This window comes from Macaca mulatta, chromosome 7 (assembly GCF_049350105.2).
Source record: "Macaca mulatta isolate MMU2019108-1 chromosome 7, T2T-MMU8v2.0, whole genome shotgun sequence".
NCBI classification, from domain to species: Eukaryota; Metazoa; Chordata; class Mammalia; order Primates; family Cercopithecidae; genus Macaca; species Macaca mulatta.
In genome coordinates this window covers 168,415,183-168,437,884 of record NC_133412.1, presented here as the reverse complement: position 1 = coordinate 168,437,884, position 22,702 = coordinate 168,415,183, and the positions used below count along the sequence as shown (strand labels likewise).

The 22,702-nt window shown below is 36.8% G+C and overlaps 1 protein-coding gene and 1 non-coding gene across 7 annotated transcripts in view; both read left to right on the top strand.

Annotated features, from left to right (window-relative positions):
* The window catches only part of DICER1 (dicer 1, ribonuclease III), a 71,390-nt gene that overhangs the window by 11,781 nt on the left and 36,907 nt on the right, over window positions 1-22,702 (top strand). For 2 of the 6 annotated variants that reach the window (XM_077937950.1, XM_015144429.3), the window contains exons 2-10: window positions 3,939-4,004; window positions 4,910-5,010; window positions 12,342-12,530; window positions 13,171-13,333; window positions 14,220-14,350; window positions 15,680-15,814; window positions 16,239-16,399; window positions 19,131-19,299; window positions 21,224-21,696. In XM_077937950.1, coding sequence (XP_077794076.1) covers window positions 12,387-12,530; window positions 13,171-13,333; window positions 14,220-14,350; window positions 15,680-15,814; window positions 16,239-16,399; window positions 19,131-19,299; window positions 21,224-21,696 — 1,376 coding nt within the window. In that variant the 5' untranslated portion in view covers window positions 3,939-4,004; window positions 4,910-5,010; window positions 12,342-12,386. 6 annotated transcript variants of the gene reach the window in all.
* On the top strand, window positions 7,316-7,427 carry MIR3173 (microRNA mir-3173). The gene is given in 1 exon segment (NR_128296.1): window positions 7,316-7,427. It is a non-coding gene; the product is annotated as a microRNA mir-3173 (primary transcript).

Here is a 22,702-nt window from a genome sequence, read left to right as displayed (position 1 = left end):
TGAATTGAATTTCACCATGTCAGATGAACCAGGGTTTACCACACCATTCCCTCATTCATTGTTAGATACATAGATTGGTGGTGGGGAGTGTTTCTTAGCTCTTATAAATGGTAATGATGAAGGGAGCATTTCTATATGAAGTTTTTTTTTGTATGTGGTAATGACTAGGTTAATGTGCAGCGAATTTTAAGAATGACAAATGTAAAGTTCATACTCATAGTGTTAGGGTAAACTAAAAAATTACTTTTTAAAAAGACAAATGATAATTAAAAGTAAAAATATAAATAATTCTCTGTGTTTTGTATTTAAATATGTAAAGATACCAGTGTTTAAATTCTTGAAATTATTATTCATTTTTTTCTCTTTATTCTCTTAATCCTTGGTTTGACCTTAATCTTTTCATAGTCTATATTCACTAAATAGTAGTTGATAAAGCCGTGAAATACTTGTTTTATATACTGCGGATATGTTGGATATTTTCTTTTGATTTCTTTTTTATATTTTCAAAACATCCATGATTGTTACTATTTCTTGTTTCTCTGTGGAACATTTTATTGCCGGAGAAACAATTCAGTGAAATAATGTTTTCAGTGATGTCTGTCCGCCCAGTAAATAGCACACAGTATCTTTTTTGTTTTTCAAGAGAACTAGTGAATACAAAATGTTTAAATTTACTTTACGTTATATACCATATTTTGTGATTTAATTGTGTTGATTTTCATCTTAATATAAATTCATAATGGCTAGCTTGTTTGGAATGTAGGGGAGGAAAACTTTTCCTCCACCCACTTAGGCTCTATTGCTGGGATCTGTGAATTAAACTAACAAAAGACATTAACAGGAGAAGAGGTCTATAGCTTGTATTGATGTTAAGATTTTTGTGTGCACAGGGGCTCAAAGAAAAGAAGTAAAATCCCAAAGAAACACTTAGATTTAGAGGCTCATGTACCGTCTTAACAAAGAGTGATAAATGGTGAAAGGACAAAGGAGGGGAAGTTTAGATTTCTAGGGTTGGTAAACTGTGGGAAGGTGATTAGACGGTGTACAGAGGAAACCAGTGGTCGAAAAGGGTTATTTATTAAGGTTTGTTTATGCACATTCATCTTGGTGCCATCTCTCTGTGCTGTGGTGAGGATTGTTCTTGTTTTCTTCCTGGTGTAGAAGAAGGGGGAGTTTATGCCTTACTTTTAAGTAGAAAGAGGGAAGGTGTAGAACTTTTCCTGAATCTGTTGGTTCTTAATTGCCTTCAGCTCAAAATAATCAATATACCAAAGTGGCATAGTTGGGGGTAGCATCTCCTGATCCCCCCTATTCAGGAGTTTGTGGTTTTTCAGGTTAATCTGGCTATAAATTCTGTATAAAATCTTCTATGCATTATATGAGAATGCATTTTCTATGCCAAATCTTAGGGTTAATGAAACACTTTAGGTTTTCTTTTAAGAGTTTCATAAAATTTTGAGAGTTTAATAATTATGCTTTAAAAAATGGATTCTAGGTAGAGGTACTATGGATTTTGTATGTTCCAAGCATTTTATTTTCTCTCTACCTAGTTTAAGATATTGTGTAATCCTCGTAATAGTCAGGTGTTTCTGTTTTACAGGCAAGGAAACAATGTTAGCAAGGTAGTGGAGTCTGGATTTAAACCTTGGTATTCTGACACTGAACTGCTTGCTGGCATTAAGATAATTTTTAAAAGAAAGATACGTACAAAGGAAAAAAAAAAAGAGGCTGCTTCCTGTATCCCCAGTTGCCTTACTCAGTGCCTCCTGCATAGGTGGGTATACATGAGAACGGAGTGATAGTGTATAGATGTCACTGAAAACTCAGAATCAGTGTTTTGCGACAAATATGTACATTGAATACATGTTTATATGTATACGTAAGTATATATACAAATATAAATGTGTATATTAGTATTAAGAGGCAAGAGCATCAATTTGCTCATTAAGTTAGCTAAAAACATCTGAGACTTTTTCTCTTCTGCAACTTAGAAAAGGGAAGCAGGTAGGAGTTTTCAGACAACTTGGATTCTATGTGTGAATTCATTTTCAGTGTGGCTGTTTGCCCACTTTCATTTTCATTTTTAAAAACTCCTCCAGGTAGTTGGGCAACATATTTTAGGGCTTCTCCAGTATTTAAGTTCTAAGAAAGGGAATTTTATTATTTGGTATGAATACTATTTGAGAACTAGGCTATATTTAAAAAATAAAAAAGCTGGCCAGGCATGGTGACTGACGCCTGTAATCCCAGCACTTTGTGAGGCCGAGGCATGCAGATCGCGAGGTCAGGAGATCGAGACCATCCTGGCTAACATGGTGAAACCCCGTCTCTACTAAAAATACAAAAAATTAGCTGGGTGAGGTGGCGGGCGCCTCTTAAGTCCCAGCTACTTGCGAGGCTGAGGCAGGAGAATGGTGTGAACCCGGGAGGTGGAGCTTGCAGTGAGCAGAGATTGCACCACTGCACTCCAGCCTGGGCGACAGAGTGAGACTCTATCTCAAAAAAAATGAGTAAATAAATAAATAAAAATAAAATAAAAAATAAAAAAATTAAAATGCTAATGTTAGGGAAATACAATTAAAACCGAAATCTCCCAACCCAGAAAATTGCTCCACAAAGGTAGAAAAGAAAGAAAATAATGTTATTATCGAATGAACATTAAATCAGACTACTGTGCACATCACAGGCAGTCACTAAAGGGATGGCAAAGACAGAAAGAAATCTTGCTGTTTTATATAACTAAATGGTTGCAATCCATTACATCCATATTTTCAAGATAAAATTGCTAATTTTTTTCACATTTTTATGACTAGAGGTAGGTTTTACACTTTGGAGTCAGGTGACAAATTAGGCCCATCTCCTCCTAGGAAACCAGGAGATTGAGTGTTATTTCCCTTGGTGATTACATTTCAGAGATGGCTTTCAGGTCCTTAGGAAACAGCCAAGTTAAAAGACTGGAGACTTAAATGTATATACATTGAAAGGGAGGGAGAAATAAATTCTGGAAGAGAAAAGGGGAAAGGGACCTCCTCCCTTTCCTTTGAATTAGCAGTATAAAATAAGTTGTTATTGTACTTGACATTCTACCTTTCTAATGTATGTATGGAATTGTCAATGGAAATAACTTGAATAACTTAGCAATAATTTTGTAATAGTTGAGTTACATTGAATTTTAAAGGATTATCAACTTAGTAATTTGATTATGGCATTTCTAGGAATGAGGTGAGTCTGAATTGGAAATCATCTCCAGAGGGTGACACAGGAGGACATGTTGGTGTGCATGGTGTTTGCATCCTGCTAGGTGGCGGTATAGAATGAAATTAAAAATTAAATGAAGTCTGAGGTAGCCTTAGAAAATAGAACCTTGGCTGGTTGCAGTGGCTCACACCTGTAATCTGCAGTGTTCAGTACAGCATGTTACTGTATTGAGTACTGTAGGCAGTTGTAACACAGTGGTATTTGGGTAATCTTACGGTACTACAGCACTTTGGGAGGCCGAGGTGGGAGGATCACTTGAGCCCAGGAGTTTGAGACCAACCTGGGAAACATGGGATACCTAGCTCTACAAAATAGAAGAAGAAAAATGAAAACACAAGCACTGACATATTGGGAGGTAGGAAGATACACTCATATACAGCATGATACTGATTTATCATAGTGTTTAAGTATTTTTAAAGCCAAGTATTACTGAGGGAAAAGGTAATTTAATGCCAAGAGTTCTCTCTTCTGTCTAATTGAATTGTACTAACAAGTTTTTTTTCCTGTCTGTATTAGAACATAATATCCCAATTTTAAAGGGCAGTTCTTTTAGACATGCATTGTCTTATTGCCCAATAGATAAAGAATTTTATGAGGGATCTTAAAAAGTAGAACATTTCTTAAAGTTGGTTTTAAAAAATGAGTTGTCTCTTCTAAAATTTCTCTCTGATTGTTTTTAGGTTACCTAGGGTATGAATTAATACAGACTTGGAAACTCTGAAAGAACTTAGAATCAGCATTTTGAGGTAAATATGTATATGCTAAAGTAGTGATAAGGTTGCCCCAGTGGGCTTTGTTGACTTCTTAGCAAAACAAATTTGTGTATGAAATGAGAAATTTAACCTCCATGAGAATGTCTTTTAGAGGACTGGAAGTAGTAAAAAGAGGCCACTGCCGATTTGTTTTTCCTGAGCTTATGGTAGTGGAGGCATTGCAGAAGGCTCAGACCTGAGAGCAAACCAAGTCTGGTGTCAAATCTAACAAAATCAGTATTTGTTGATCAAATTAAACTTTTTATATCTACATTTTATGCTTTCTAGTTTTCGATTTATGTCTTTTAGAGAGCCACCCCAAATTTAAATTTCTCCCCAACATTAGCATTCTTAACAGTGTTCTTGAATTTTTTCATTCATAAATGAATTCTGTAAAAATGTATAGTGTAGATGTAACTGCTCTTCGAGTTTATATTTTTAATCTTGTTTTGGGAAATTGGAATTGCTGATGAATTTCATACCTGTGTTAAAGAGTTACTACTGGGTTATTTGAATTTCTCAGCCAAGTCCTCTTCTGGTGACCTTCTTTATTTCTTTTGTATATGTGAATTTAGGAAATAGCAGCTAGTTTTTTTCATTTTTCTATAAAGTACTATCTTTAGACTTTATTTATGAAATCTTTTTTTTGAACTTTGCTCTAGCTTTGTATTTCTCCCAGATCTCTGGGAATTAGGCATGCTATTGTAGCTTATTCTCTTGTTCTTTGTTTTAGGGTAAGCCTTGGTATCCTAAAATAATCTAAATGCCTTTTGTTTAAAATTTAATTCAAAATAATGGCCTTTTATTCAACTCTTCATATCAATAGGGCTATCTTGTAGATGTGTTTCTGTTCAGTTTACAGAAATCTTAAACTTGGCTATTTTTGCATTTATTTTTAGAGCAGAAGCTTGGGCATGCTGTGATTTTCCAATAAACTGCTATCACAATGTCAAAATGCAGTTCAGACAACAGCAACACAGAGATCTCAAACATTAAAACGGTAAATCTGTGATTCATCATGTGGAAAGAGGGAGAGAGTTTATTCTTGTCTTTCTTGTCTTTTGCTAAGTTACAGTCATGTATTGCTTAATGACTGGATATCTTCTGAGAAATGCATTGTTAGGTGATTTTGTCATTGTGTGAACATCATAGAGTGTACTTAATTAACATAAACCTACAGTATAGCCATTATACACCTAGGCTATATGGTATGACCTGTTTTTCCTAGGCTGCTAACCTATACAACGTGTTACTATATTGAGTACTGTAGGCACTTGTAACACAGTGGTATTTGTATATCTAAACATACCTAAGCATAGAAAAGGTACAGTAAAAATACAGTATCATAATCTTGTGGGACCACAGTCTTATACGGGGTCAGTCTCTAAAACATTGTTATTGGGTGCATGACTGTATTTCTAAGTGCATAATATGTGGAAACTGTGAAACAACCTCATTAGTTTCATGAGGGTAAGTTATTTGACCAGAAATTTAAAATTTGTAGTTGAAAAACAGTCATGTGGAGTTATTTTGGCTCTGCGAAAGCAGTTAATGGTAGCCAGTTTATCTGTGAAACTAGAACCTTTACCTGCCAGCAGGGATTCAGATCTTTTCATTAAGGCCAAGTTTAAAAAATCTGTTTAAACTTGCCAAGAAAGTAAAAATTGGCAACATGATAGGTTTTCCTGTTTTTATATTACAGATTACCTATTGGATTTTTTAGTCTTGGATTTGTTTTCCCTAAATAGAAAGGGCGTTACTGGGGCCAGTTATTGTCCACTAAATGAATGAAAATTAATTTAAACATTGTAACCTTATGGAAAATGTAATTGGAAGGGTTAAATTGTTGTTCTTTATGTCCTTGTACATCCTCTCTCCTGCACTCATCTCTCAGGGCTGGTCGGAGTGGGATAGATGCGTGTTTCCAAACCGAATAGAAATATATCTTGATTCTGTTCTGTATATTGTTTTGTGGACATTCATGAGTCTCTAATTCAGTTTGTCAAATATTTACTTAAATGTATATACAAAATATTGTAGCAGGAAATTTAAGAGGTGCAAAGAATAAGACTCACGTCTTGTTCTTATGGAGCTGTGCTCCAGTAAAAGAATAATGTGTATGTTGTGTATGTGTGTCTGTGAATAGATGTAAAAATCTGTGATAGAAATTATGAAAGGCAAATAGAAGCTGTTTGAGGTTTTAGTGTCACTCAGGTGGACATTGTTTTCATTCTAACAACCTGCAGTTTTGTTTACCATGTCCTGGATGTGGTTCTGTACAGTGGGTAATACAGGTAAGGGTAAGATATGCAACTCCTGTATCCAAGGAAATTCTAGTCTAATTGGTTATATTTTAGTGAGAAAAGAGTTAAGAGAAATTATCTAAATAAGAATTCATATAAAATTACAGAAGTACATTTTATGGATTAAGACTATACCCCAAGCCTCTGTAATATAACTGCTAGGATCACTTGGATTGAGCACATAGGATTGAAATACAGGATTAAACACTTACAGTTGGTCAGTCAGGGAGGATGCATAATATGCTGTAGGCTTTCAGCCAACAGGGATTACTCTTCTGTTGTGGAAGTTGCTGGTGAATGGTGGTGAGGCAGCAGTAGGATAGCATTCTAAGCCCGGTCAACAATCTGAACGTAAGGTTACAGGTGGCAGAGGTCAGGCAGTCATGAGTAGGGGACGGCACTTTTCAGAGTGCATTTGAGACTAGATATCACAGAGAGTAGTGCTTTGCTTAATTTCGTTTTTAAATATCAACTTTTTAATGAATTCCCTTCCAATAGTTTGTATTATTTTCTTACACATGGTTTTTTGTGAAAACTGATAGAAACCTTACTCTTTTCAGATATTTTTGGTTGCAGATGTTATTTCTGTATTTCTTTATTGTTTGATATTTATTTTTACCATGTAAGGTATCTATTTTCTCTTTACTTAGAGTCTAAATAATGATAAATGTATACCTTTCATTTCTCTGATTTTTTTTCACTTTTATTCTCAGATTGATTCTTAGAAACCAGCTACCTATCATTTTTTCTAAACCCTGTGAAAGTTGTGGGGTGGGGTGGGGCATTTATGAGAAATGTTGTGTTTGCTAAGAAAAAAAAAAATCTCTGTCTTTTGAAATGCCAGGAACAGAGCCTGGACACTGAGTGAATTTGCAGCTTCTCCTTTGCCAAGCTGTTTACCTGCTGGTTTGTAGAAATAGGATTGACATACTTGAGTGAAGTTGGTGTCTTGAGGTGAAACCAGGCATGAGGAACCTTGGAGGTCCAGGGCTTATTTTCCAGATAGAATTTGTTGGTCTTGGGCCAGCTTCCCTGCCCTGCCTGTTTTCTCCTTTGTGGTTTTATGAAAGCGAAGGAGGAAACAGGCAGGCCAGGGAAGCGCTCTCTACCTCCCTCGCTGTCTTGTGCAGAGGGAGAACTGTTCAGATTTTTCCTCAATTTGTTTCTGAAACAAGCAGCTTTGCAGTTTCAAAAATAATTTACTGATAGCAGAAAGTGAAAAAAATACTCCTAAGGACAAGTAAGGTGAAAATTTTCAAAGTCTTAGAAGCTTTTTGGTAGAGCTCATCCCTGGTTTCTTGGTGTCTAAAGACCCTTGACTTTTACCTTACAAACAAAGCTTTTGACCTTGCTTGGGATCTGGCTGCAGTACTTGTTCATTATCTCAATATTTGTGGCCTGATGGCTTTCTGCTTTGGTCCCTGACTTTTTCCCTTTCCCTTTTCCTTCCCTTTCCTTTCCCCTTTTCCTTCCCCTTCTCCATTCCCTTCCCCTTTTTCTTTCCCTTTCCCCTTTCCTTCCCCTTTTCCTTCCCCATCCACATTCCCTTCTGCTTCTTCTTTCCCTTTCCCCTTTCCTTCCCCCTTTCCTTCCCCATCCCCATTCTCTTCCCCTTTTTCTTTACCTTTCTGCTTCCGCTTTTTCCTTCCCCTTCCCCATTTCCTTCCCCTTTTTCTTTTTCTTTTCCCTTTCCCTTCCCCTTCCCATTTTCCTTTTTCTTTCCCCTTTCCCTTCACCTTCTTCCACTTTCCTTTCCCCTTCCCCTTCCTCTTTCCCTTTTCTTTCCTTTTCTCCTTTCCCTTCCTTTCCCTTTTTCCTTCCTTCCTTCTTCTTTCCCTTCTTTCCTTTTTTTCTTTCTGTTCATATCTGTTCTTTGCTTTCCTCTTCTCTTTTCTACCTATACCTTTTATAGGAAGTGATAATAGTGATTTAGAGAGTGTCATTTGGTTTGCTTTTATCCCAGAATATTCAACTCAAGCTAGCTTGGACAGTTAAGGAATTTGTTGGCTCAGTTAATTGGAAAGTCCCTTGTTAGGCTGGGCTTTGAGATTGGTTGATCCAGCAGTTTATTGATGTCATCAGTGACCCAGGTTCTTTATTTTTGCCGTCTGCAGTACTGGTTTCATCCTAAGGCTGGGTGTTTTCATGGGTCTGCGTAGTGTAATTGCAGCAGCAAATGGGGCTAATAATTTCATGAGTCATCTTTAGAGGGAAAGAAAGACAACTGCTTCTCTTCAACTATCAAATGAAAGTTCTAAATTTTTTGCTGTTGGATGAGCATGAACCAATTCCTCTGGCCAAGAGTAAGTTGTGTGCCCATCAGCTTAGGTTTGGGTGACTGGCAGATGGCAGAAAATAAGAAACTAGAGACTAGGCAGCATAGCGAGACCCTGTCTCTACAAAAAATTAAAAAATTAGCCAGTTGTGGTGATGCACACCTGTGGTCCCCGCTACTTGTGAGGTTGAAGCTGCAGTGAACCATCGTTGCACCTCTGTACTCAGCCTGAGTGATGAGTGAGTCTCAGTCTTGGTGAAAAAAAAAAAAGAAAAAAAGAAACTGGATCCTTGAAGACTTCAGTGAGCCACTGTTTGATTGAGACCAAGCAGAGTTGAGCATGGCTATTACCTGTAGAGGAAATGGAGTATTTCCTCTAATCACCTGTCCTTGTGCTTTTGAATACATAAAGGAATGAAGTATTTATTTATATTTGAGCAGAAAATGAAAAAGATTTATATTGGAAGAATAGGACAAAAATATGTACTGTACCGATTTTACCCCCTTGCTTTATCAGCTCTGTGTGTGTGTGTGCGCACGTGTGTGTGTATCTACATGTAGATTCTTTTCTGTACCATTTGAGAATAAGTTACATGTATCATAGGTCTTTACCCCTAAGTACTTCAGTGTATGTTTCCTAACAATAAGGGTATTGTCTTACATAGCCACAGTGAGTTATATCAACTTCAGGGAATTTTAACATTGCTGTTACCTCATTTTAAAAATGGATTCAATAATGTCCTTTATGAATGAGATCACTATTTATGTTCTTTGCAACATTATTCATAATAGCCAAAATATTGAAACAATATAAGTGTCCATCCACAGATGAATGGGTAAAGAAATTGGAATATACAAACACACATGGAGGAATATTATTCAGCGCTAAAAAGAAGGAAATCCTGCCATCTGCAATAATGCAGATGAACCTGGAGGACATAATACTAAGGATAATAAGCCAGGCACAGAAAACCAGATACTGCATGATGTCACATGGGAATTGACAAAAGTAGAATTCTTACAAACAGAGTAAAAGAGAAGAGGTAGAATATGGGGAAAATGGGTAGATGTTGGTGAAAGGGTACAGAGTTTCAGTTACATGGAATGAGTAAGTTCTAGAGATCCAGCATACAGCATGGGATCCATAGTGGATAACAGTGTATGGAATACTTGAATTTGCTGAGAGAATAGATCTGAATAATTCTCACTACACCAAAAAATTGTAGCTATGTGAAGAGATGGATATGTTAGTTAGCTTGACTATAGTTTACTGCATATATGTGTGTCAAAACATCACAACAGTATACCTCCAATATTTTCCGTTTTCCATTTCTGGCGTTTTTCTCCTTCAGATAGGATCCAGTCTAAGTTCAGGTATTACATGTAGTTGTCATGTTTCTTTATAGTCTCTCTGTCTTTTAGATTCAGAGGGTATGTGTGTGTTTTTTTATTACACGGGTATATTGCATACTGGTAGGAATTGGACTTCTAGTGTACACGTTACCCAAATAGTGAACATTGTACCCAATGGATAGTTTTTCAGCCGTGTGCCCCTTTATCACCTTCCTCCCTTTGGAGTTCCCGCTGTCTGTTATTTCCATCTTTATGTCCATGTGTATCCATATAGTCTTGTTAATCTGGAACATTTTCGTAGTTTTTCTTTGTATTTTATGGCATTGATGTTTTTGAAGAATACCCTCCCCAGCTTTAAAACATAAAACATTCCTAATTTATTTTTAGACTATTTTTCTACAGTTATTTATTGTTATTACTAATGTTATCTATATGAGAAGAAATGGTGACAGTTGTAGGGAGGAGGGAGTGCTGCCGGTTCCTGGACATACTTGGTTTGTGGAAGTAGGAGAAGATGTGTTGGGTATTTACATCACGGCCCTCTTTTCTCCTTTGTTTTATATTTTCATCCACCATCAGGACTTAGACTTGTTTCTTGGTACCTTTTACTGTGTCTTTAATAAGTCTAGGATTAGCATTTGGGTTGGGTGAAAGTGAAGGGTCAGGTTTAAAGTCCTAGACAGTATGCAGTCTGTAGTCATGAAGGAGAATTGTAGAGGTATCACGAGAGTGGATTCCAGGTGGGAAGGTCAGTGATGGGACCCGCAGGTCTTAGCCTTGGGCCTTCAGAGTGGCCTCTTGATCTCAGACATTTTTGTAAAATAGACTTCCATATAGGGTTCTTGGCAGTTGTATTAAGAAAAAAGTTTAACTGATGAGCCTGCAAGTCCTGAGTTCTTGCTGAATTTGGGAAAGTGGGTACTAGGCTTGGGTACTAGGGTGAAAGAAATGGCTCTTGGGGCTTTGATTCAGCAGAGATTTAGCAGATTATTTTTCATGAAGAACATAGTTCTCTTTGATCCAGGGAAATTATGGGTTAATATTATCTCATAAAGTACTCTGTGGTGCTTTGCTTGTTCCCTTCTGGAAAGATGATGAGCATGATTGTGCTGTTAGGCCCACAGATGTGCTGTCTTACTGGGCTCTCAGCTCCTGCAGTGGGGTGCCCCTGCACTGCTTACTTGAGATAATACTTTATGGTCGCTGAATGTTGAATTCTTGTCAACAGAACTAATTTCTCAAATTAGAATTCAGTATTGTGCTTCTGTATAAGAGACCCCACACTTGAGACTTCTTGTTGAAATAGTTGCAACAACTTAAGTTGTGTGTTCTACTTAACACGTCCGGAGATTCAAAAGTTTTGGTTGTTAAGTAACAAAGAACTGAATTCTCTCTTCCAGTTTCATAGAGTAATAGCAATGAACACTCCAAAGCAGTGCAAGAGAGGAAATTTCCTTCTGTGGGGCGAGGAAGTCCTGCTGACAGTAAAGCCAGTGGTAGGCTTTCACACAGATATTTGAATCCCTGACCCTCTGTTTGAAGGTTAGGAATTTTAAAGATTCAGTTTTTATCATTTTACATAGTCAAATTTATCTGTGGGAAAAACTATATGAAATGTAGAAAATGCTTAGATACCATGAAAAAATTTTTATTTCACAGAGTGGTGTCATTTGTTTTAATTTATCTAGGATATGTATAATTTTAAAGATATATATTTAAATAGTTGGTCAGTTGTTCATTTATAATAGGTTGTCAATTGAGAAAAAGGCCTTCTGTGTTCATGGGCTATTGATAAAGTGACAATTTAGCAGGTGTCTAAATCTTTCCTCGTGCAGGCACGTGCTAAGTGCCTTCCATACATTATCATTTTATCAATAACGTCATAGAATATACAAAAATGTTCAAAATATATTCATATATTTACATATTTTATATATGTACATGTATTTAACAAGGCATCATACTTTACATATTTTAAAGGTTTATAATGGACATTGTTCTATGTCAGGAAATATAGATATGTGTTATAATTTTAATGGATTCAAAGTATTCAATTATAGAGTCATACCATAATTTATGTAGCTTATTTTTTACTAGTAGATTTTAAAGTTATTTCTTATTTTTAAGTAATAATGCAACAACAAATATTCATGTCCATCTCTTTGTGCAGTTGCCTGATTCATTCTTTAAGACAAGTTTCTAGATGTAGAATCACTGGGTAAGGTACAGAATGCTTGACTCCTAAAATGATCCTCTTAGATCAAGAAAAAGTTAAAACAATTATAGGAAGAATTTGAATGACTCGTAGGAATGATATTCTGATGTTTCCCTTGTTTCTGTGCTTTCTTTTGTTTTTAACCCTGCATGGTTGTGTAATGGTATTCTTTTTCCCTTTTGTAGTAAGCTGTGCTAGAACAAAAATGCAATGAAAGAAACACTGGATGAATGAAAAGCCCTGCTTTGCAACCCCTCAGCATGGCAGGCCTGCAGCTCATGACCCCTGCTTCCTCACCAATGGGTCCTTTCTTTGGACTGCCATGGCAACAAGAAGCAATTCATGATAACATTTATACGCCAAGAAAATATCAGGTACTAATGCGAACACTAATACTGGAGCATTCTTCACTAAAATGGAATAAATTAGCATATAGTTGACACAACTTATATAAAACTCATTTACCCTTTCAAGCCTCCCACTTCTGATTAATTTTCTCATTCAAAATACTTTTATTCTTAATAGTCCTTTTCTTTTCTAACATCTGCTGGGTAATTGGATTTGATAGTTGTATTTGTGAAGTTTCTTTTTCCCCCCTCTGAAAACCTCACTGTTCTTTAATATTCACTTGGATGTGTCTGTCCTAGTGAGCTGGGTAGAAACCTAGATTAGTTTGCAAATGTCCAGCCATGAACTGGCAGAACCACGATTACTCTAAGTTTAGTTATTCATGTTATTCTAGAGAATTATTCTGTGTATACAAAAATAATGCTTAAAGAAAGGGTAAATGCCATTTCAACACATATTTACACAATACAGCATATATAGCAGCAGGCATTTTATTCCTCTTGAGTTATTCTTGTATAAAGACGTAGACTGTGGGGTTTTTTTCGTAAATTTATTGGAGGAAGATTTTAGAGAATAGTGAAATTTCCTGATTTAAAATAAAATCCAATTTTATAAATTTTGTACTTAGGTAAGAAGTGCATAACTTTTTTTTCACCATGTTTCTAGGTTGAACTGCTCGAAGCAGCTCTGGATCATAATACCATCGTCTGTTTAAACACTGGCTCAGGGAAGACATTTATTGCAGTACTACTCACTAAAGAGCTGTCCTATCAGATCAGGGGAGACTTCAACAGAAATGGAAAAAGGACGGTGTTCTTGGTCAACTCTGGTAATAAAAAATTATTTCATCAAGTTGTGCAGGGGAAATTGGATGGGATTTTATGTTTAAACAGATTTTCTTTGTGTTTCTTAAGTTAAATTATTGAAGAAAGTTTGACAGATAATGTACTCATTTAATCTCTTCTGGCAGAAATTGTTTTGTCCTATGTCTTTTTGGTGTTTCTCTTAAATGTTCTGGTTCTGTATTTCGTTTGAATGGATTGCTTTTGGAACATAAACGTTGGAACATAGGTACATTAGAACATAATCTAAGTTGTTACATTTATTTTTGCTCTTGATGTTTTAGCTTCACCAAGTATGTCAAAAGGTGCTTAATTATGGATAGTTAACTTTTGTACTTACGATTTTGCTATGTCAGTTGTATTAATAGAAAGAAAGTTACATGCTGCTTAGAAATTAGATATTCAGTTAAGAGTTTAAAATACTAATTTTTATATGCTTGGATTATATATAAAAATAAAAAATATAAAATGTGAACCTAAGCTGGTAGGGTCCTAATATATTCATGTGACTGCTCTTTTTTTTAGATTGTCTCAGTATAACGATGTGCTTTAAATACATGTTAGACTGTCTTGTTTCCATCTGGTTTTATTGAAGAAAACAGGAGGGTGGCTTAGAGGAAATCAACTGTGAAGAAGAAAGGTGGTATAGGGTTCTCTGAAGCAAGTGACAAAAAGTGAGGTGGCAAGTCTAGTAGGTGCCATTTTTTTGGAGGATAACCTTGGAACTGTGGTTTTAAAGAGGCTATTAAAAACATTGTTGGTTGGGTCTAATATAATAATAAGGATTTCTGTAGACTGTTAATCATTAGTAGTCCAGAGAGCCAAGTAGACAAGATTTCTCGTATTTACATGGAGTGTTATATTTGTAATTAGCAAACCAGGTTGCTCAACAAGTGTCAGCTGTCAGAACTCATTCAGATCTCAAGGTTGGGGAATACTCAAACCTAGAAGTAAATGCATCTTGGACAAAAGAGAGATGGAACCAAGAGTTTACTAAGCACCAGGTAAGACTTGTAGAGAAATTTCACTTTATAAATCCCTACAAGTTCTTGACTTGGTTTGTAAGATTATCTGTAGCCTTGGTTGTCTAATTTAGATTTGAAAACTAATTTCCTGTACTTAATCAACCTAGAAACTAGTCCTGATGTACTCTATCTTACTTTAAGTCTTACCTTAAAACCGAATAAAGGCTGGGCACGGTGGCTGCCACCTGTAATCCCAGTACTTTGGGAGGCTGAGGTGGGCGGATCACCAGAGATGAGGAGTTCAAGACGAGCCTAAGCAATATGGTGAAACCCCGTCTCTACTAAAAATACAAAAATTAGCTGGGCGTGGTGGTGTGCACCTGTAGTCCCAGCTACTCAGGAGGCTGAGACAGGAGAATTGCTTGAACCTGGAAGGTGGAGTTTGCAGTGAGCTGAGATCACGCCATGCACTCCAGCCCAGGTGACAGCGAGACTCTGTCTCAAAACAAACAAACAAACAAACAAAACTAATAAATTACTAATTTTTATTGCTCTTAACTTTGTAGAAAAGAAATAGCTTTCAGTATGATCTGCTTGCTTGAAAAACACAAATTCCTATGACCTATTTCCAACTTGCTGATAATGCGCTTTCAAAAAATTTACTCTTGAGTTAAATGTCTTGAAACTGGAGAAGTTTGTTGCTTGAGGTGTTTAGGGCTTTGACAGAAACTCCCTCTAACTGAATGTTTGCGTGTGGCCAGTGTGTGCTGGAGACTCCTCTAACTTACATGTTTCCATGTAGCCAGCATGTACTGGGGCTTTTGGTGTATTAGTCACTGGGGGATACACAGTGGTTAAGAGGCACTTCCTCACTGAACTGAAACAGCCCAGCCTACTAGTGTGCTTCACATATTGGGATAAGTCCTCATTAATAAAGCACTTAAATATCCACATAATGATAGGCTACAAAAATAACATTTAGTCTGGGTTTTCTTTCAGAAAACCAAGTCAGTTCAGCAGAAAAAAAAATAAAAAGTGTGAATTGTTTTGTGATTTGCCTAAATTGACATATCTCATCAGTCATAATATGGCTCTGGGGATCTAAGAACCTGAAGTAAATTTGGATTTGTCATCAAGACATACTTTCCATTATCAAGATATTTTTTCTCTACTCTTTTCCCATGTTTTCCTGATTTCCTTCTTAGTACTGATATAAACAATTATATATATTTAGTATATTAGTTTTAATTTTGACTAATGAATTCCTTAATTCTCACCTATGATACAATGGCTCTATGATCTGATTTTATGTAAGTATATCCAGGCAGTGAATGCCATGTTTGTTTATTGATGTTGATTTTATTTTAGGTTCTTATTATGACTTGCTATGTCGCCTTGAATGTTTTGAAAAATGGTTACTTATCACTGTCAGACATTAACCTTTTGGTGTTTGATGAGTGTCATCTTGCAATCCTAGACCACCCCTATCGAGAAATTATGAAGGTAAGTTTTAGACCTAAGTCTTAGTAATTCTTTTTAAACTATTTAGTATAGGCAGATTTTTTTTCTTTTTAGATTTGAAAAGCAATAATATTATCAATATTGGGAGTTTGGCTCCAGCGTATGAATGAATGAATATTAAATTAATGTTCATTTAAATCTAAAATAAACTTTAACATCATAATAGTAAATTCTATATGATTTTCATAGTGTATCTAATTGAGCCTTTTTGAAAAACAGATCTTTTAAACAAACTACAGTAATACTATGAGTAATTTTATGTTGTTCTTGGTATAGTGGCATTTCCACCAAACAAATTCTTTTTTAGTATTTGTGAGTGATTTTGATATGTTTTAATATGTGATGTCTCTCTTGTTGTGGCCTTGCAAAATGAAGTCTTTACTGTCAGTATCTTTCATTACATTAGCTCTGTGAAAATTGTCCAGCATGTCCTCGCATATTGGGACTAACTGCTTCCATTTTAAATGGGAAATGTGATCCAGAGGAATTGGAAGAAAAGATTCAGAAACTAGAGAAAATTCTTAAGAGTAATGCTGAAACTGCAACGGACCTGGTGGTCTTAGACAGGTATGCACTTCCAATTGACACGGCTTTAATGAGATTAGTTGAAAAAATATTAAGTCTTTGGTGTTTTTTGTAGTACCTTGCAGATAGTACCTATTTAAGTGAACAAATGGCAGTAAAAAGGAATGGGCAAGAGTAAGAATTCTCTATAAGTATTGTTACCTGTGAGTTCAAGAATCTAACCTTGTTTCCACAGAGTAGCAGACAGGCATTTCTGCCTTAAGAGATTATGCGTCAGCTCTTCTTATTTGATGATGTTGCCAAGGACTGGGAACTTCGACAGTAAATTTATATTTTTTTCTGTCAATATGTGTGCTTTGTTGTTCTGTCCTAAATGTCTTACATGATGCTTTCAAAGAACATTAATTTATTTAGATAATTCAGCAGTATACTTTAAAACATTTGGAAATACCCCATTGTTTTCAAAATGGGTTGTGGATTACAGAGAAAGTTGCTGTTTGTTTTTCTAGGTTTGACTCTTTTTGAGGGTGTTTTACTATTTTGAGTTTCATTGAAAAGCGCGCGCGCGCGCACACACACACACACACACACACACACACACACACAACCTTCATAACTGAAGTTGGTGGAACGGAGCCTTTACAAATTAGGAAAATGGCTTTTCAAATGTAACGAATTTGATGTATGTCAAAATGGCCTTCCGTTCTTACTAGATGTAGTCTTAAATAAGGCTAAAGATTACCTAGTGGTAGTTCTCAGGACAGTTACAATAAATAGAGAAGACTGATTTCTCAAGTTGTGGAGTTGAGTCAGACGTGGGTTTGAATACTAACTCCGCTAACTGTAAGCTGTGTGACCTTGAGTGAGTCACTTATTTCCTTGAACTTGTAAAATGGCATTGACAGTGGTTTCATGGGATTCTTTGATGATCGATTCCATTAACACATAGAAAAATCTTGCAGTGTGCCTGGCATTTAGTAAGTATTTAAGGAAAGTTTTCTTTGGAGAGTGAGAAGGAAAAGTAACATTTGGAATCCCATCAAACTTAGGTATCCAAATGCCATATGAAATGCAAATCTTGTGACCTCTAGAACGGGCTGTGTCTGACTTCCTTGAGCCAACACTGATGGAGAAGTAGAAGGCTGTGCTTGTGCTTTTGTCTGCCTGAGTTAGAGTGCTTCACTTGTATTGCCTAAAGGTTTTCTGAGAAGTAGAAGTAGTAGAGCATTTAAGTAAGACTGATAAGCAATCTATTGATAAGCATTACCTAATTCTCCAAATAATGACTCTTTGGTTGAGTATAAATTCTGTTTTGGGTAAATAAGAACTATAGTATACATGTCTGTGCTAGATTTATTTTTCTTATTACAGTTATCATACGTGCTTTTAGGGCATTATGTGCCAATCTGGTTGTCATTTTTTATGAAAGACCCAAGGAATGATATTAGAAATGAATGAAAGTTGGGGGAGTTTTCCTTATGAGGATTTAAAAATACGTTAAAAGCGATATTTGCAAATACTAAAAATTTCACACAGATATGGAAATGGATAAATTGAATGATAAAACTCCCCGTGATCTGTCTTGTCATTCTTCTTTCCGCCTCTGAGAAGTGATTGAGTTTCATGAGTATTTTGAACACCTGTGTTCCTCATTCTGGCAGATGCCTAAGGGGGCAAAAGATGGAAGTTTAAACCTAAAAAACAAAAGAAAGCAAACTGTAATAATAATGAAATCTGTTGGCAAATTTATTTGAATATCAGCCCCATGTAGTCATTCCTTGAGACCTAACAGGCAAACATAGTACAGATTGAGCATCCCTAATCTGAAAACGTGAAATTCAGAATGCTCCAAAATCTGAAACCTTTTGAGCGCTGGCGTGATGCCACAAGTGGAACATTTCATATCTGACCTTGTGATGAATTGAAGCCAAAATGCGGCCAAAACCTGTTTCATTCACAATATTATTTTAAAATAAGGTATAAAATTACCTTGAAGCTATAAGGTGTATATGAAACATAAATGAATTTCGTGTTTAGACTTGGGTCCCATCCTCAAGATACTTCATTATTTATATGCAGATATTCCAAAATCTGAAAAATATTGGAAATCCAAAACAGTTCAGGTCCCAAGCCTTTCAGATAAGGGCACTCAACCTGTGCAGATAAATGTGAGTACCACTTTAGGAAGGCGTGTTGTGAGGCTGCCTTTTATATTGATTAGATATACAGACTGAAACTAGGAAGCTTCTTTTTGGAGTTAGGCATGTAAATGGAGCATAATGCTGTAGCGAGTTTTTTAGAAATGAAACAGAAGGTGTTCAGGGAGGCAGTAGCGTTTGGCTGAAAGGGCCCTCAGAGGAAGGCAGTCCTGAGTTTTGTTTAGACAGAATCATGTAATGTCTTTGAACCTTCATTTCCTTCATCATCCTCACTGTGTGTGGATTAAGTCAGAAGGTATGTAAATTCCCAGCATAATGCTTTGGAATGCAGTGGATGCTCATTTGTATTATTTTCTTTCCCCTCTTCTCCCCTTGCCTTTGAAAACATCTTTTAAACAATACTTGACTGGTTTATAAAATATATTATTTACTGTTGAGAAATACAGTAATATAGAAAAATAATAATTAAACACACCTAAAATCTCACCCCAGTGCCAACATTCTGGCTTTTTTTTTTTTTTTTTGTATCTATTCCCCTTTTCTTTGCTTTTTGAAAAATTTAAGTTGCATTCTCACTACTGCAGTATTGATACCTTTTGTTTCTTACGTTAAAGGTATACTTCTCAGCCATGTGAGATTGTGGTGGATTGTGGACCATTTACTGACAGAAGTGGGCTTTATGAAAGACTGCTGATGGAATTAGAAGAAGCACTTAATTTTATCAATGATTGTAATATATCTGTACATTCAAAAGAAAGAGATTCTACTTTAATTTCAAAACAGGTAAGCATATACTAAGTAGGTATAGTGATTGTATTTTGAAAGCTTTATTTTTAATATTGAAATGAAAATATGCCTCTAATGAGGCTCTTTTTTTACATTTTAGTTTAAGGTCTTAATCTTTTTATCTCCTTAGACATTTTTCATTGAACATACCATATTAGGTTGAGTTCATTGTTACCCAATGCACATTTGTATTAAGTGTAGACTTCCCCTATCTGAACTAGCATTCATGTCATGGTTATTTAAGTATAAGGAGTAAGTCCAATTTTTGTTTCTTTTTGGTCAGATGAGTTAGTTCCTGCTCAAACCCTTGAACTAAACAAATTCTTCCACAGTTTCCTAGTGTGTGTAACTGGATATGAGCCTATTGTCTCTGAGTGGTAATGCTTTGAAAAGAGATCCCTTAGGACAGTGATCCTTCCATTGTGGGCCCCACATCCTCATCAGCAGCATCTGGGTGGGGTCCTCAGGACTGAATTTTACGGTTTGCAGAGTCTTCAGTTTGGAATTTCGACAAGCCCTGCAGTAATCTGATTCGTTAAAGCTTGAGAACCACTGCCCTAGAACTTTGCAACCATTTGTGAATGTTAACACTGTATTAAATATGGGTCTTAGTTTCTCTCCTAATGATTTTTTTTTCTGGAGCAGCAGTGCCCACATTTTTCTCAACCTTTGAATTCTCTCTTCCTTTCCTTTTCCCTTCCCTTTTCTTTCCTCTTTTCTTTCTTCCTTTCCTGTCTTTTTTTCCTCTCGCTCTCTTCCTCTCCTCTCCTCTCTTCTTTCTGTACCTCCCATCCCTCCCCCTCCTCCCCCACTCCTTCCCCTCCTCCCCCACTCCTTCCCCTCCTCCCCGCCCTCCCCTCCCTGTCCCCCCTCCCCTCCCTGTCCCCCCACTCCCTGTACTCTCCCTCCCCCTACTCTCCATCCCCCTACTCTCCCTTGCCCTTCTCCTCCCTCCTCCTCCCCCTTCTCCCTCCTCTTCCTCCTCCTCCCTCCTCTTCCTCTCCCCTCCTCCTCCCCCTTCCACTTCTCCCTCCCTGCTGTCCCTCTCCCTCTCTCCCTCTCTCTCTCTCCCTCTCCCTCTCCCTCTCCCTCGATTCCTCAGTTACACCCTGGCCGTGGATTAACTTTCAGCTCTCAGTTAGAGTTGTAAGACACAGCACTCTGGGAGGGTCCAGGATCAGAGTCTGAATTTAGCTGAGATGTTAACGTTGAGGAGCCCTGACCTTGTGATGGTATTTTCATTGAAATTGGGTAACAGGGGCTTTTGGAGAACTGTGACAGAGTGTGTGGAGGCCGCCCCAGTGCAGCTGTCCTATCTCCTCCTCCACTTCCAACTAATAAAGGCCTTTACTACTGTTAAGAAAGAAAGAGAGAGAGAAAGAAAGAAATTATAATAGAGACAGCTGTGCAGTGTTTTTACAATTTCACCGTGGCATCCAGAGGTGCTGACTGTAGATCGACCAAAATTCATCCGCAGTTTCTAGGTAGTATAGTGAAAAACATATAATACTGGGGGATATTGTACATAGATAAAGTTCAAGGAAAACTGTATTGCTCTTCCTTGATGCCTAAAGTTAAATTACTGTGCTACCTATATGCAATTTGGCAGGAAGTAAATGACTCAGGTATAGTTCTAACTAATTACAGATCTAAAAATAGGCTTCATTAACCTCATACAATTGCATCTTTTAATTTGTGTTTGGTTATTTTATTGAAAAAAGGAGATGGTTCTAGGCATATACATATGAAATGAGCTCAAAAAGACTATTGGCCTCTCCCCCCACCTTCAAGGACTTAAGCTAAGGCTGAGTTACATTTAAGGAGTCATTTGAGAACAACTGAAATCCCAGTTAAACCCCATATGAAAATGCTACATTATTATTGTTTGGCATTAGGTTTTTTCTTTTCTTTTTTTTTGTAGATACTATCAGACTGTCGTGCCGTATTGGTAGTTCTGGGACCCTGGTGTGCAGATAAAGTGGCTGGAATGATGGTAAGAGAACTACAGAAATACATCAAACATGAGCAAGAGGAGCTGCACAGGAAATTTTTATTGTTTACAGACACTTTCCTAAGGAAAATACATGCACTATGTGAAGAGCACTTCTCACCTGCCTCACTTGACCTGAAATTTGTAACTCCTAAAGTAATCAAACTGCTCGAAATCTTACGCAAATATAAACCATATGAGCGACAGCAGTTTGAAAGTGTTGAGTGGTATAATAATAGGAATCAGGATAATTATGTGTCATGGAGTGATTCTGAGGATGATGATGAGGATGAAGAAATTGAAGAAAAAGAGAAGCCAGAGACAAATTTTCCTTCTCCTTTTACCAACATTTTATGTGGAATTATTTTTGTGGAAAGAAGATACACAGCAGTTGTCTTAAACAGGTAAATCTCTAAGTTGACTCCTTTCACATGAGAACAGGGAGGCGTCCTGTGTTGTGATGTGATGCGCTGCAGCAGCTGTGAGAGCTAGCATGAGGGTTATGTAAGTGTCCTTGACTTGGCGCCATCATTGCTGATATGTCATGCTGGGATTGACGGAGAGGATGTTTTCCCAGAAGGCTGCTTTTCACATGGCTGATACTTTTTTTTCTTAAAGGATGCTAATCCATTCTAATCTACCTAAAATAGAGGACAATTATGGTCTTTAAAAAAATCAGTGTGCATTTAAGTAAAGCATTGTTTTATATTCAGTTTTAGATTCAATTTAGGTATTTATTAATCCTTAACTGTGTGTTAGACATTGTGTTAAGCATTTCACACCAAGTGTTCCCCTCAGGTAGTCTTAGGATAAATTTTATCTGGGTATTGTGACTAATTTTTTAATGTTGATTTTTTTTCTCTTAAAAATATTGATTCAACTTTTCAAGGCCAGGTTGGGCATGATGGGTTGTGCCTGTAATTCCAGCACTTTGTGAGCCTGAGGCAGGTAGATTGTTTGAGTTCACAAGGGGCAACACGGCGAAACCCTGTCTCTAGAAAAATTACAAAAATTAGCCGGTGGTGGTGTATGCCTGTAGTCCCAGCTACTCGGGAGGCTGTGGTGGGAGGATGGGTTGAGTCTGGGAAGCAGAGGTTGCAGTGAGCTGAGATGGCACCACAGCACTCCAGCCTGGGCAACAGAGCCAGACCTTGTCTCAAAAAATAAAGTTTTCAAGGCCACAGTGAAGAAAGTTTAGAACAATTGAATTTATTTTGGGTTGGTTCATAGACTGCATATTAAAATTTTGTGAATCAAAAGAGAATAAGAATGTTAGGGAAAGTTCTAAGATTATTAGCAAAGGTGATAATGAATCCAAATTTTAGGCTGTGGATTCCTGCTCTTTCTCCCTTCTTCAATGAAAGATTTTTTTCTAATTTGGAACCAGCCAGGGAGCTGTACTTCAGATTT